The sequence below is a fragment of the Ovis canadensis genome, chromosome 6, assembly GCF_042477335.2.
Source record: "Ovis canadensis isolate MfBH-ARS-UI-01 breed Bighorn chromosome 6, ARS-UI_OviCan_v2, whole genome shotgun sequence".
Classification (NCBI taxonomy): Eukaryota; Metazoa; Chordata; class Mammalia; order Artiodactyla; family Bovidae; genus Ovis; species Ovis canadensis.
In genome coordinates, this window is record NC_091250.1 from 131,858,429 (window position 1) to 131,873,308 (window position 14,880).

At 63.9% G+C, this 14,880-nt stretch overlaps 1 protein-coding gene across 4 annotated transcripts; it reads left to right on the forward strand.

The window, feature by feature from the left end:
- The first annotated feature begins 350 nt into the window (after nucleotides 1-350).
- Nucleotides 351-13,735, forward strand: LRPAP1 (LDL receptor related protein associated protein 1). 4 transcript variants are annotated; one of them, XM_069593283.1, is made up of 8 exons: nucleotides 351-666; nucleotides 5,763-5,907; nucleotides 7,821-7,945; nucleotides 8,894-9,014; nucleotides 9,565-9,723; nucleotides 10,510-10,592; nucleotides 11,142-11,318; nucleotides 13,268-13,735. In XM_069593283.1, exons 1-8 carry the CDS (start codon nucleotides 439-441, stop codon nucleotides 13,328-13,330), a joined length of 1,101 nt encoding a protein of 366 aa, XP_069449384.1. In that variant the 5' UTR covers nucleotides 351-438; the 3' UTR covers nucleotides 13,331-13,735. The 4 variants fall into 4 exon arrangements, 2 of the variants coding, with proteins under 2 accessions (XP_069449384.1, XP_069449383.1); XR_011257573.1 differs by having other exon boundaries at nucleotides 361-666; nucleotides 11,142-12,718; XM_069593282.1 differs by having other exon boundaries at nucleotides 361-666; nucleotides 9,562-9,723.
- Nucleotides 13,736-14,880: the final 1,145 nt, after the last annotated feature.

Sequence of the window (14,880 nt, forward strand, 5' to 3'; positions counted from 1 at the left end):
GGGAAGATTGAAGGCGGGAGGAGAAGGGGACAAAAGAGGATGAGTTGGTTGGATGGCATCACTGACTCAATGGACATGAGTTTTCGTAAGCTCCGGGAGTTGGTGATGGACAGGGAGGCCTGGCGTGCTGCAGTCCGTGGGTTGGCAAAGAGTCGGACAGGACTAAGCGACTGAACTGAGCCACACTCAGCCCCAGAGGCGCCCGGAGACTCCAGGCCGTGGTCGGGTTGCCTAGGAAACGCCCCCGCGCCGTGCCTCCGCAGGGCGCCCCGGGCCTTGTAGTCCGCTCGCTGCCTCCTTTTGGGCCGGCCGCCCGGGGAGGGACTACAACTCCCACGAGGCAGCGCGGCGGGGCCCGGTGGGCGGGGCGAGCCCGGTGGGCGGGGCGCGACCTTTTCCTTCCCGCAGCTCCCGGGGCTCCGAGTCTAGAGGCGGAAGATGGCGTCGCGGAGGGTCTTGTCTGGGCTGCGCGCGGTCCGGCAGCCGCCGCCGCCGCCGCCGCCGCTGCTGCTGCTGCTGCTGCTGCTCCTCGCGCCGTGGGCTGTTGCAGGCCATGCCGGGAAGTACTCGCGGGAGAAGAACGAGCCCGCGCCGCCCTCGAAGCGCGAGCCCGCGGCGGAGTTCCGCATGGAGAAGCTGAACCAGCTGTGGGAGAAGGCCCAGCGGGTAAGCGGCGGCCAGCTCCCTCCACCTCGGGGCTCCGCGGGCCGGGGCGTCCTCTGATCGTGGGGCCCGCGGAGCGCAGGCCCGGGTCTCCAGTCTCGAGGGTCCGCGGGGCGTCCTCTGATCCTGGGGTCCGGGGGGCGCAGGCCCGGGTCTCTTCTCTCTCGGGGGTCGGCAGGGCGTCCTCTGATCCTGGGGTCCGCAGAGCCCGGGCCGGGGTCTCTTCCGTCTCTGGGGTCTGCTGGCCGGGGCCTCGAGCCTTTGACAGCCTCAGACTCGCCCGCACCTACAGGTGAGAGTTCCTCTTACTACGTTGCCTGTACTCTTCATCAGGGAACAGGGACCCTGGCCTGGTGATAACAGGTGAAGACAGGAGGCCTTGGCCTGGGCAGAGGGGCTGCCCGGTCAGTTTGAGGCCGAGATTCCCTCCCAGCGGGCAGGCCCAGGTCTCCTGCCTTGCAGGTTTTTGCCTTTTCTACATTGTTTCCCTATATGGAGAAACAAGGAAACGGGTGATGCTGGTCATGAGGACAAGTCAGGGATACAGAAACCCTGGAAGCAGACAGGTTCTTGATAAATTGGGTGAGAGGATGTGGTGAGAAGGGAACGGCTACCCACTCCGGTATTCTGGCCTGGAGAATTTGCAAGGAGTGGGACACGACTGAGCGACTCACTTTCACATGTGGTGGGAGGATAACACCTGAAACTTAAGACTCAAGTGAACTGAACGCGACCTTCCTCGAAGCCCAGAGGGCAAAGGACGCCCCTAAGGTCACTCCGCCTGGAGGCAGCTTGCCAGCAGCTTCCTCGTTAACATAACAGTCCCTGCTGTTTCGGGCAGGGTGTTTCTAGAGAAATGGGTATTTACAAGTTCCCCAGCCTCTGGGCCTCCTGTCTTCATCTCTCAAATGGAGTCTCGTCAGCTCCAGTCTTCCAGTTTTAAGCATTCCTGAGTCCTTGAAAGAGAGCCAAGTGAGGACTAAGTTTTGGAAAAGAAAAGAAACTGAGGGGGAAGAAAGGTGGGGGAGGAATGGGACAGAGCGGCCTGCGGGGCGGTCAGGGCCCAGTAGATACCCCAGGCCCCTAGCTCCCAGGCCCCGCACTGCTCCTAGGCCTCTAGCTTCCAGGCCCCAAGCTCCCAGGCCCCTAGCTCCCAGGCCCCGCACTGCTCCTAGGCCAGTGCCCTTGAGGGTTCCGCTCGGGGTCCCTAGCTGTCAGGACCACTGTGTGCGCAGCCTGCCTGGTGAGAGAGCACTCTGGGTTGGAGAGGCCGGAGGGCTTCCTGGAAGAAGGGGCGCTTGGGCCCGCGAACCTGCCCGGAGCCCTCCTGCCCGCAGGGCGGTGCTGGTCAGCCCCGTCTTGTCTGTCCAGACGCCGCTTTGCATCTGCCAGCCTCCTCACGCCTCCTGGCCGTCGCCCGCCCTCCAGCTGCGCCTCAGTGACCCTCCCCGCCCCCGTGTGCAGTCCACTGCTGACCTGGTCCGTCTCAGGTCACAGCTGTCTGAGAGGGCCTCCTCTGTTCTCTGGAAACCCCAGCACTGCGGGCCGGCCTTGGCCTAGACGTCTTTCCTGGGCCTCTCGGCCCTGAAACTCTCGAACTGCATGTACGGGTGTTTTCTGCTGAACGAAGCACACAGGTCTTCAGGGTGGGGCTCATGCCCGGTGGCATCATGTTTTGGCTCCCTGAGCAGACCTGTGGAATACAAGCTGGCCTGTCCCAGCCTTCCTAGCCGGAGAAGCTTCCAGAAGCTCCTCGGGTGGTGGCAGGAGCCCGCAAGGGGGCCCGTGTCCCAGGGTCAGCACTCCCCGCCCAGAGCCGAGCCCAGACAGGAGGCAGGGCCAGCACGAGGCACTTTTGATTCTTAGCCTTTTGGTTTTGTTCTTGGGATAATTTGGTCTCTGAAAACATCAAGACTTTGGCCACCTGATGCGAAGGACTGACTCCTTAGAAAAGACCCTGATGCTGGGAAAGACTGAAGGCGGGAGAAGGGGACGATAGAGGATGAGACAGTTGGATGGCATCACCGACTCTATGGACATGAGTTTGAGTCAACTCCGGAAGTTGGTGATGGACAGGGAGGCCTGGCGTGCTGCAGTCCATGGGGTCGTAAAGAGTCGGACACGACTGAGCGACTGAACTGCCTGAAAACATCACGTTTCTTTTCTTCTAAACGTGAGGTGTGTCTTGCGTGGCGTGTGCTCAGGGTGGGAGAAGGCGTCCACTGTCGCCAGTCCTTCTGTGGGCCAGGGTGTGGCTCCTACCTCGGTCCAGGGTCGGCGTGCAGGGCTGTGGCTGGAGCTGACTGTGCGTGGACACTGGGTCCCAGGAGTTTTTTTTTTTTTTTGGTTGGTTGTTGGTTTTGGCTTTTTGTTGTTTTGTTTTACCATTTTTGAGGTATGATTGACCTCTGAAAAGTTCTGTGTCGTTAATTAGTTTGGAGATAAGTGTACAGGCCCACAAACACACCCACCACCTCCCAAATATTCTCCTGAGCTGTTTGTTTGTTATTATTTGCGGTAAGAACCTAAGATCGACACCCTCCCACCCACCCACCCCCCGCACCCCCACCCACCCCCCGCTTAGCAAATTTTTAAATGGAATTCCCAGGTGGCTCAGTGGTGAAGAGTCGCCTGCCTTGCAGGAGACCCAGGTTCAATCCCTGGGTTGGGAAGATCCCTGGAGAAGGGCATGGCAACCCAGTCCAGAATTCTTGCCCGGAGAATCCCATGGACAGAGGAGCCTGGAGGGCTGCAGTCCACGGGTCGCAAGGAGTCGCACACAACTGAGCGACTGAACAGCAGATGGGCACAGTCTGGTTGCCAGGGGCACGCTGAGCAGCGAGTCTCTGGGCTCGCTGGAGCCGCGCGGCTGACTCTGCGCCCTTTGACCAGCCCTTCACTCGCTCTCGTCTGCCTCTTGTCCACTCTCCGCCCCTCGTGTTAAGCACTGTTGTGGAGAAGTGTTTGCAGATACGTCTGGCTTATCTCCCCAGCGCCTGTGTCTTCACGGAGGGCCAGTTCCCCTTCTGTTTTGAGGCTCGTAGTCCGCTGTGGGTCTGTCCCGAATTTTCCTTACCTCGATGGACATCTTGGTTGAGTTGTTCCCGTGTCTTGGCATTGTGACTGGTGCTGCAAGAAGCTTGGGAGCACAGGTCTTTCTTGGAGATTCTGGCTTCAGGCCCTGGGTCAGTGCTCGGCGGGGGTTGCTGGGTCGTACAGCACCTCTGTCTCCGTTTCTGAGGCGCCTCCTCGCTGTTTGCCTCGGCAGCTGTGCCCGTTTGCATCCCACCAGTCCCCCTCGGGGCTCCCTTTGTTACCCCCCAGCAGGGGCTGCTTTCCATTCTCCAGAGTAACCGACCTGTAACCGCTGCGAGGCCGTCTCTCTCGTGGGGTTTCCATTCCTCCCGATGATCTGCGATCTGGAGGGTCTGTTCATGTCCCTCTTGGCCATTCATGTGTGGTGTTTGGAGAAATTTATATTCAAGTCCTTTGCCTGTTTAAGAATTAGGTTATTCAACAAGGAGTGGAAGCTCCAGGCAGAACAGCTGGGCAAGAAAAAGAAAAAAAAAAAAGAAAGCATCCAGATCAGAAAGGAAGAGGTGAAAGGCTCTGTTTGCAGATGATGTGATTTTCATTTGTAGAAAACCTGAGCGCTGCCCAGTCACTAGATCTGCTCAGCAGCCTCGCCACGGTTACAGGGCACAGAAGCGACACGCAGGCCTTGCTGGCGCTTCCGTCACCAGCATCCAACTCTCTGAGAAGGAAATTAAGTCCGCCCCCCTTCCAGTAGCAGCAGAAAGGGTCCAGTACCCAGGGACCTGCAGCCGTGTCCTCCAGGCAGGTTCTTGCTCTCCTGGGGCCTCTGACGGGAGCGGAGGCGAGGGCCCGACTGAGAGCACCTCCAGGGGGGCAGCCTGGGAAGTCAGGGCGAGTGGGGCCCCGGCACCTCTGCCGCAAGTCCTCACCCTGCCTGGCAGCTTCAGTTTCCTCTCCACACCGTCTTCCTGCTCCCACTGAAGGTTCTAGCCCCGAGAGGTTTCCCTCTGCCTTCCTGCTCCTGTGTATGCGCAGGCACGCATATATGTGTGCCTCCAAGCCCGACCTCGTGAGGGTCCCCTTCCTGCAGGACAGGCAGGCTGTATGGGGTCAGGTTCCAGCGCCCATGCCTACCTGGAGTAGTAGGGCCCCCCAGGAAGCCGACGGGGGGGGGCACAGAAGGGCTGCCTAGGGGGGCCTACACTGCAGCCCGCGGTCTTCACTGTGTCACCCCGCCCACCCTTCAAGGCTGCAGGTGTCTGCCAGGAGTGCTAATGCGTTGATTTTTAAAGTTGCACGTTTAACGGGCCTGACCACAGCCTTCACATGCTGGTTCTGGCTCAGAAGCGAGGAGGCGCCCTCGGCTGAGCCAGAGCTGCCTCTGCCAGGAGCCGGAGGGCCCTTCTTAGCCCTGCAGCTCGTATCCAGGGAGGCCCAGCGCCCCTCCGTCAGCCCCCAGCACGGGCAGCGACCCTGGGGAGCCGTAGCTGTGTCTTGTTTTCTAATCGGAAGTCTTCCGTAAATATGACCTGCTCTCCAGTCCTTGCGGTTTGCCTCTCATCCGAGTTGCACACGCAGGGAGAAGTTTCTCCAGCGAGCCCAGTGTCCGTGCGCCTGCGTCCCCGCGCCTAGGTGTGCACAGGCGCCCGGGATCCAGGCCGGAGGGCGAGCTGGCCTGTCTCCCCAGCGCCTGTGCGCAGGCCGCCACCGCCCCGGAGACTGCCACCGCCCCGGGGCTCCCTGGGGACCCGGTGTCTGCCAAGGCTGGAGAGCGAGCCGGCCTGTCTGCCCAGCACCTATGCTCTCAGGCCGCTGACGCCCCGGGGCCCCCTGAGGGCGCGGTGTCCCCGAGGCTGGAGGGTGGGTCTGGGGCCTAAGGGCCGGTGGGCTGCACGCTGCGCACAGAGGCCCCTTTGACAGTCTCGTGCGGGAGCGCAAGCGGGATCTTGAGCGCCCAGGATCCCAGCTCCTCCTCCTGGCATCTCCTCTCCGAGGTCAGTTTCTTCTGGGCTGTCGTTGGTCACAATGCAGCTGGGGGTCAGGCGTCCTCTCTTCTCCCGCAGCTCAGTCTTCCTCCTCTGAAGCTGTCCGACCTCCACACCGATCTGAAGATTCAAGAACGGGATGAATTCAAGTGGAAGAAGCTAAAGGCTGAGGGCCTGGATGAGGATGGGGAGGAAGAGGCGAAGCTGGTCCGCAGCCTCAGCGGTACCTCTCTTCTCGCTCCTCTCCCCTCTGGCCAAGGGCAGCAGTCTCCCCGGCTTAGGCTCCAGCTTGTTGCTCCGACTTGGTCTGCGGGCAGGACGAGAGTCAGGACCGCCCCCGTGACCCTGAGCCCTGCAGGGCGGCCCTCGGCTCCAGGCGGGTGCCGCTGTCAGGCTGCCCTCAATGGGCCTTGGCCGGCGGGAGGGGGTCCAGGGCGAGGGCGTCTGGCCAAGCGAGCTCCCAGCGGCCAAAGCCCCGGGTCTGTCTGGTCCGGGAAGACGACGGGGCGGCCTGGAGTCACCTGGACGAGGAGGGGTTTCCCGGGGTCTGTTCCCCCGGGAAGAGCAGAGCCCTCAGGGTGCACGGCTGTGCCCAGGCAGGCCGCCCTGTTTGTCTGGGTGACACTGGTCTCTGTGGGCGCCCAGGTGTCCTGGCAGGAGACCCAGCTGGCCTGGAGAGCCGGGGCCTGAGCTGGGCCTGCCGGTCTGGGGGTGGTGTTCCCCTGAGCGGCCGGCCATGTTCTGGGTGTGGCCCCAAAACCCCACATCCCACCCACCCCCCCAGCCGACCCAGCCCCTTTACAAGGCAGATGCCACACCTAGGTGTCCACGTAGTGTGGCATCCAGACCAGGACCCAGTGGTGGTGGCCAGGTCTGCCCTGCGCCCTGCAGACGGTGGTCACCCGTGCCTGGCGTCTTGGGGAGCTGGCGTGGAGGGCTGGCCTGGCGGCTGGGCTGACAGCAGACCCGCCCCCCGAACAGGCTGCACCTCCTGTGGGTCTGGCTCCCGTCACTGGGTGAAGGGCTTCGGTAGTTTAGGGAGAGGGTCACGCATGGGTTCTTAATGTTTCAAAAACCACAGGCTGGACACCAGGAGCATAGCCTCTCCACGGCTTACTCAAGGCCCCTGTGGGCTGAGCCCCCAGGCAGGGTAGACAGGGCAGTTTAGCCCCACGTGGTGACCTCAGGCTGCATGGGGCCCAAGGTGCCTCCAGCAGCAGGCGGGCGCCCAAGGCCAGGAGCTGGGTTCGGGGGCTGCACAGGGGGCTGCGGGCCCCTTGGGGACCATGAGTATCCAGTGCTCGTGGGGTCAGGCCCAGAGGAGGGGCTGGGGGTCAGAGGCCAGCTGGCCTCGGCTTCAATGAGGACGCCGGGAATGGAAGGCAGGGGAGAGGAAGCCCAGGCCCCTGGGAAGCCCTGGAGTGAAGCCTGGAGGGCGGGTCCTGTCTACAGCCTGGGCGCCCCATCCCTCTGAGCAGCGAGGCGGGGGCGGGGGGGGGGCCGATGGTTGATGGGAGTGGGCGGGGTGGTTGATGGGAGTGGGCGGAGACACCGGGAGGGGCGTCCGGGGGTCGAGGGCCGACCCAGCAGCCCAGTCCCGCTTTGGAGAGAGCTGCCGCCAGACCTCCCCAGGCACCCTCCTGCGCTGTGTGGAGACAGCGGCGCGGAGATGCAGGTCCCTGTGTGATGAGGAGGCCATTGGTGGGCGCTGCGTTCTGGGAGCTCTAGAGAAACGTCAGCCGGTCGCTGGCCTGCAGTGACCAGCCAGCAGTGGCTGAGCCAGTGTCCCCCGGCTCCACTGTCATTAGTAACTTTACTTTGGAAGCTGTTGACAGCAAGATCCCGCCTTTAGAAATCTCCAGATAAAGACATGGGTGGTGGGGGGTCTGCCCCTGCCCATGCGGCCTGTCCACGTCCACCCCAGCTGGAGCTTGCCCCTCGACAGGCGAACCTGTGCAGCTGGTCCCGAAGGCCTGTGCGCGGCTCTCCACCCAGAGCAGGGGGTGGAGGGTCGGCCGAAAGCCACGCGGGGGTTGCGGGGAGCCCCGGGTCCCCGCTCCTTCCCCAGGTCCTGGGCAGGTGGAGGAGGGTGTAGCCCCCAGACCACCACCCTGACCCCGCCCTGCTCCCTTCTAGTCATCCTGGCTAAGTACGGTCTGGACGGCAGGAAGGACTCGCGGGTCGTGAGCAGCAACTTCATCGACCACGGCCCCGACGACGAGAGCCTGGAGGATCCCCGGCTGGAGAAGCTGTGGCACAAGGTACCCTCTGCCTCGAGAGCCACCCTTGGCCCCGGCGTCCTGCCCGGGGCGGCCGGCCTCACCCCACAGGCGCTTCTCTCCAGCCCCGCGGGCCTGTAGTGTCGTGTCTGCCCCACCTGGAATGCTTGCTACTGTGAACAGGAGCTCGCAACGCGTGTTTGCACGGAGTGCCTTGTGGCATGTGCGGGCCTGAGCCGCGCGCGTTACCAAGCGTGCTCGTGAACCTGTGGTCGGAAACGCAGGCTCAGGGTGTCACGAGCGGCTCTTTTCCCTTGGTGCCTGGACTGTCGACCTGTGAACAAGGCGGGCGACGGGGCCACTGGCCGTTCCCTGCCCAGGGAGCATCCACGTGTAACTGGGAGTCAGCCCTCCGCGGAGTCAGCCAACTGCCGATCGCGTAGTGGTGCAGTGTTTTTTTTGAAAATAACCTGCACGTAAATGGGCCCCCGCGGGTCAGACCTGTGTTCGGGGTCATCTGTGTGTGATCTGCGGTTGGATTCTGTGGGTGGTTTCTGTGAGCTTGGCCGGGGTGGGGGGCCGTCGGGGGCTTCTCTCGCTTGCTGGCTCCTCTCTGGGACCCGCCATCCTTGGTCTTTAGGGGTGGGGGCGGGGAGGGGGGAGGCTTCCTCGGGGCTGAGCTCAGGACCCGTTCTTCCCTCGTTTGTCTGCATCCTGCACCCCCACCCCTGGGCAAGTGGGGCGATGCCCTGGGGAGTGGCCAGGACTGCCCTTGCCCCCACCCCAGCCCAGGGTCCTGCTGGGGTCCATCCTCATGCCCGGCTCACTGGGTGGTCTCCCCGCCATCCGCCCTGGAGGCGGTCAGGTCTGGGCTCCTGCTCTGCCCCGCAGTAACGTGGGTAAAGGCTGAACACCGGGCCTGCGCCCGGGTCCCGCTGGCTCGGGTGATCGCGCACCCCGGGGCGCTCACCGGAGGCACTGCCCTTCCAGGCGAAGACCTCCGGGAAGTTCTCCAGCGAAGAGCTGGACAAGCTGTGGCGGGAGCTGCAGCACCACAAGGAGAAGGTGCAGGAGTACCACGCGCTGCTGGAGACCCTGGGCGGGACCGGAGGTGCTCCCTGCAGCGGCCGGGCCCAGAATGTTCCAGAACAGGGGGCGGGGGGGACGCCACGCCCTCAGGGGTGGGACTGGAGGTGCTCCCTGCGGCGGCCCGGGCCCAGAATGTTCCAGAACGGGGGGGGGGGGGGATGCCACGCCCTCAGGGGTGGGAGTGGAGGTGCTCCCTGCGGCGGCCCGGGCCCAGAGCCTTCCAGAACAGGGCGAGGGGCTGGGGGGGTGGGTAGGCCACGCCCTCAGGGGTGGGACTGGAGGTGGTCCCTGTGGCGGTCCTGGGCCCAGAATGTTCCAGAACGGGGGGGTGGGGGTGGCGGGGAGGATTGGGCACCACGCCCTCAGGCCTCCTGGCCTCTGAGCAGGAACGTCAGCGTCTCAGGCCCCATCGGGTACTCAGACGGACCGGTGCTTTGATGCGGGCTGCCTCTCCTGTCGCCTCGGGGGTGGCCCCCAAGGGGTGGCGGTCTCGAGGCCCACCTTGGAGTCAGCAGGGAGGGGCGCAGAGTCCCAGGCCGGCCCCTCACAGGCCCCCGGCCTGGCTCCAGCAGAAAGCCACGAGAATGCCATCGGGCCGGTGGACCTGAGTGGCGTGCAGGCGGAGGCACTGGCGAGCAGGCACGCGGAGCTGAAGGACCGGCTGCGGAGCATCGGCCAGGGCTTCGACCGGCTGCGCAGGGTCAGCCACCAGGGCTACGGCGCCGAGACTGGTGAGCCGCCACCCAGCTGTGACGCCTGTCCTGGCTCCCCCACCCTCCGTTCCCCGAGCGGTGACCACGGGGCGGCCACTGCTGTTTGCCCAGGGGCATGTCGAGGCCGCGAGACGGGCTCCCTGCTCCTCAGCCCAGCCCGGGCGCCCTGGGCTCGCTCAGCCCGCTGTGGTGGGGCGCCTGGACCGCGACGCAGGCCCATTGTGCCGACCTGCTGAGTTTCCGGGGACCGGGGACCCCCGTGGGCCTGGCCGTGTGGAGGGGCGTGGCCGAGGCTGGCCTCAGTGCCCCGGTCCCTGCCCGCCAGGAGCCGCACACCTAGACCGAGGCTTCTCTGCTGCAGTTCTTCCTGCAGCCCCGGGCGGCAGGAGAGGTCTGCGGGGGGTGTGGGGGGTTGCCAGCCGCGTGGCCCATGTGCTCCCAGCCTTCACCAGGGCTGGAGGGAGGCGGCTGACGAGCGCTGGCTGAAAGGTCTCCTCTGTTTGGTTTCCATTGCTCCGGAGCTGTGAGGACAGGTAGCAGCCTGAGCCTCAGCCTAGAGCTGCGGGTGGAGGGACCCCGCAGAGTCGGAGGCATCCCCCAGCCTTGGAGTGCACCCTCTGCTCACTCGAGCAGTGGCTCCTGCGTTCTGGGCAATGGCGGCCTGACCTGGGAGCTGCCGGCTAAGCGGGGGAGCAAGGAATGCTTCTCAAGGAGGCTGGCACACGCCCTGTGCCCTGCACAGGTGGCATGTGGGCCCCCAGGCGTCCCAGGCAGGAGTCACAGCCCATCTTCACTCTCATGCAGAGTTCATGGAGCCCCGGGTGCTGGACCTCTGGGACATGGCTAAGTCAGCCAACTTCACCGAGAAAGAACTGGAGTCCTTCCGGGTAAGGGTGGCAGCGTCTCCTTGGTGGATGCGCTGAAGACGCGGAAAAGGCCCTTTTCTCCAACCAGAGCAGACCAGCCTGTGCACAGCACCGTCTCCAGTCGCCCCCTGCGGCCCCGAGTCCTGGTCGGTGGCCCGTGTGAGACAAAGCCGGCCTCCAGCGGTGATCACTGTTTCTAGGCTGTCTGCTGAGTCTGGGGCTCACCGGGTGTGAGAAGTGGGCTCTTAGGACAAGTGGATTGAGAAGGTTATGGAGGCACCCCGAGGCCCTGCAGGGCCCGTGCTGGGCCCAGAGGAAGGGAGGGTCTTTGGGTCACTCGCCTCCACGTGGTCCTGTCATGGCAGAGGCACCACGGGTCAGGGGTCAGGGAAGGGCACGGGCCCTGGGGCTGTGAGGCTGCTGTTTCCCTGGATGGGAGCGGGGCGGGGTGGGCACTGCACTCTGGGGGCCTGCAGAGCCGAAAGTGGTGGATGTGTGGGGGAGGCGTCTGTCGCGGGCCTGGAGGCGGTGGGGTGTGTCAGGGAGGTTCAGTTCTCTATTTCATCCCAGGAGGAGCTCAAGCACTTTGAAGTTAAAATTGAAAAGCACAACCATTACCAGAAGCAGCTAGAAATTTCTCACCAGAAGCTAAAGCATGTGGAGAGCTTTGGGGACCAGGAGCACGTCGCCCGCAACAAGGAGCGGTACGCCATGCTGGAAGAGAAGACCAAGGAGCTGGGCTACAAGGTGGGTGTGTGGCCGCCAGCCGGCCCCCCGGAGCTCATCCGTACCCACGGAGCTGGCGGGGGCTGCACAGCCCTGGGGTTTGGGGCTGGGCTGTGGGACAGGGGTCTCCCAGGCCTTCCCACCACCACCCCCGACCCCGCCTCCGGGCCCCCCACCAGGTGACCAGCAAGAGGTTTGGTGTAGCTACACCCACGGGGGCGGCAGGCAGGACAGAGCCGGGCTCTTCCAGCTGCACAGGTGGGACGTGTGCCCCGCCCCTGGTCCTGAGTGACCTTCACCCCCGAGAGCTGCCCGGTGGCCCTGGGGGCTCCTGAGTGGCCACAGGAGCTGGCGGAGGAGCTTCGGTCCTGGGACATGTGGGTTCCACACTCGGCGCCACGGGAAACGGACCACAGCAGGCGGCCTGCACAGGGTCACTCCCCGTGTGTGGCCCCGCGGGGCTCGCGGATGCCCTCAGTGGGGTGACCTGAGAATCCCAGAGGACGTACACGACGTAGAGACCGAAGTCCCCTCGCTGGGGCACCTGACCCGGCAGGGCCTCCCGCTGGTCATCGGTGGTGGTCCCGCAGTTCAGGGCACCTCCCAGGCACCAAGACGTGAAGGGCCCGTCTCCGGAGGGGGCTCGGGTTCAGGCTCAGTGAGGGAGCGAGGGGCAGGCGGCACAGGCGTGGGCGTCACTGTGGGTGCACCGGGGAGCCCAGGCCCGCAGCAGGATCTGCAGGGACTTCTCTGTGCCTCCTGTACAGGGTGCCCTCCCTGTTCAGGGTAAGTTGGAGGGGAAAGAAAGGAAAGTACCAGAATGGGGGGGACTACCAGAGAGAAGCCAGACCCCGCTGTGACGAGAGGAAGAAGAGGGAAGCTTCCGCAACGGTGCTCCATAGAAGCCCCAGCTGCTTCCCTGCTCCAGGGCCCCACCAGCCCAGGGGGCTCCTGCCCACGGGCTCTGTGTGCCCGGGGAGCAGGGCAGAGCCAGGCCCTGGGAGGCCGCTGAGGCCCCCGCCGCTGTGATGAGGACAGAGCCCGAGGAGCCAGGGTCGGGCTGGGTCTTCTTTCACTGCCTGTTGTCACCGTCATGGTTTTTTGCTGCACCCTGAGACCACAGAGCTTGAAACTCGGGTTAAACTACAGGGGGGAAAAATTGCAAAAGCCGTAACACACAGAGGCTACACAGGAGGCTCCTAAGCAATCGGTGGATCACTGAAGAAACGGAGGAAGAAATCAGAAGTGGCCTGGAGAAGACCTTCCCAAGGCCCAAACCTAGGGGACGCCCAGAAACAGCTCCAGGAGGGCAGTTTGCAGCCACAGAAGCCCACCTCGGGGGCGGAACAAGCAACCTGGCCTTACACTTGAACCAGAGAAAGAACAGACAAACCCAGAGTCAGCAGAGGGCTGGAGTGAAGGTCAGAGCAGAAACAGATGAAGGGGAGAAAGGCGACTAAAAAAATCATTAAGGGTCAATGAAACGAAGAGCTGGTTTTCCCGAAAAGATAGAGAATTCACTGAGGGCTCAGGCATGTGCCCGCAGTGCAGGAGACCCGGGTGCGATCCCTGGGTCAGGAAGATCCCCAGAGAAGGAAACGGCAAGCCACTCCAGTAGTCTTGCCTGAAGAATCCCTTGGACAGAGGAGCCTGATGGGCTACAGTCCATGGGGTCGCAAAGAGTCAGACACAACCGAGGGACCTTACTTTCAAACAGAATTGATAAACCTTTAGCCAAACTCATAAAAAAACAAGAAGTAAGGATTCTGGGGTGGAGAGAGAGGCCACTCATGGGGTTCCCCAGAGGCTGTTTCTGGTTAATGAGCTGCTCCTATAGTTTATCTGATGAGTTAAGGATGGGGGCTGGGGGAGGAGGCACTTGGAAAGCGAACCGCCGAGCTCCGACTCTGCAGCGGTAGGCTGAGTCGTGCGCAGCTCTCCCGTGTGACCGGCCTGCGCTGTTCCTGCAGGTGAAGAAGCACATGCAGGACCTGTCCAGCCGCATCTCCAGGGCCCGTCACAACGAGCTCTGAGGCCACGGCGAGCTCCGAGGCCCCGCAGCGCAGCCAGCCGCACAGAGTCGGCGGTGGCCTGGGCTTCCCGAAGAGGGGCCCGGGCCCTCAGGAGTCACTTGTCCGCCAGCAGAACCTCAGGGAAGGTGTGGAGGGGACTGGTCAGGAGGGGCCATAGCCGGAAGGGCGGACGAACTGCCGCGGGTGCCCCGGGGCCAGGAGGAGGAGCTCCACGAGCCCGCGCCCCCTGCCTGACAGCCAGCTGACCCCCGTGTCCAGAACGCAACTCCCAGCTGCCCGTGGAGTGGTGGCCACTGCTACAAAGCCACGGTTTGCACCGAAATCCTATGACTCTGCCACTGGGAATGCTGTGTACGGGAGTCCTTACAAACACGTGACAGTATTTAATTAAACCTCGAGGTCACAGCTGTCTTTAGCCCCGTCTCTCTCCATCTGCTGGGCCCGGGGACTCCAGGCCCCTCTCCTGCCCCCTCCCCAAGCCCCCAGTCTCTGTGGTGGGAGATACAGGAGGGCTGATGGGCTTGGCTGGGCCTCTCTGGCTTGGCGCTGAATTCCCAGGGTGACGGAGCAGCACTTTGGCCTCTGATGTGAGGCCCTGCCCCTGTGGGTCGGGATTGTGGGGGAGCCCAACAACCTACACGGCTCACCGAGTGCTCCGGACTGTTCCCTGGCCCCTCGGCCCAGGGCCCAGGGCCCCAGACGCTCTGCTTGCTCAGACGCTCTGACTCACTGGCACCCCAGGGGCAGATGCCCTGTTAGCTGGTCTTAGAAGGAAGGCCAAGGCAGCCATCCCGGACTGTCGAGGCGCCAGGAAGAGCAGGGAGGGGGCCCCGTGGCAGGAGGTCCCCCCACAGGTCGCTGGGCCTGGCACCTGTCCAGCCCCGGAGACCCACCCGAGCCCTCACATCGTGTCTGCCCCCGACCTTGCCCACTGCCGAGTCCCTCCCAGCCGTAGCCAGGCCGCGGGCAGGGCTGGGGCCACTGCATTGGGACAGCCAACTGAGGACAAAGGAGGACCTTTGCCTTCCAGGGTGGAGCCCAGGCATCCAGGGTGCTCGGGCTGAGGGGGGTCAGAGCCCCCAGCCACACACTCAGGGACTGAGACCCTCTCTGCAGGAACATCCTGGCCCTCGCAGGCTCGCAGTCGGGGATGGTGCAGGGTCCGCCCAGGACATGGGCGCTACAGGGACTCGGTGTACCGTCAGAGGAGCCGAGAGCCTGGAGGCTGCTCCTGGGTTCAGACGTGCCGGAGGAGCGCCAGGCCCTCTGCCGTCGCCCTGGAGGGCGTGGGTGAGGCGAAGGCCCTGGTCGGGCAGCGGCTGCTCTGTGCAACTGTGGCTTCTCGATGACCGTTTGGGGAGATGGTGTTCACACCGGGCAAAGAATGTGCCTGCGGCTCAGCGGGCTCCCCACGAGTGCTGGGGACCCGCGCCAGCTCACCAAGTGCAGGGCCCCAGGACCCCCCAGCACTCCTTTCCTAAAGCAAGCCACTTAGGGTGTCCCCAAAATCTCCATGTTGGAACCTAACCGCCAAGGTGATGGTACCCGGA

Bases quoted from the DNA above. Each gene is read 5' to 3' on its own strand.
- LRPAP1 (XM_069593282.1), top strand. From the start codon at position 439: ATGGCGTCGCGGAGGGTCTTGTCTGGGCTGCGCGCGGTCCGGCAGCCG. The intron at 5,908-7,820 runs GTACCTCTCTTC...GCTCCCTTCTAG, and splicing joins GCTGGTCCGCAGCCTCAGCG to TCATCCTGGCTAAGTACGGT. The intron at 7,946-8,893 runs GTACCCTCTGCC...CTGCCCTTCCAG, and splicing joins TGGAGAAGCTGTGGCACAAG to GCGAAGACCTCCGGGAAGTT.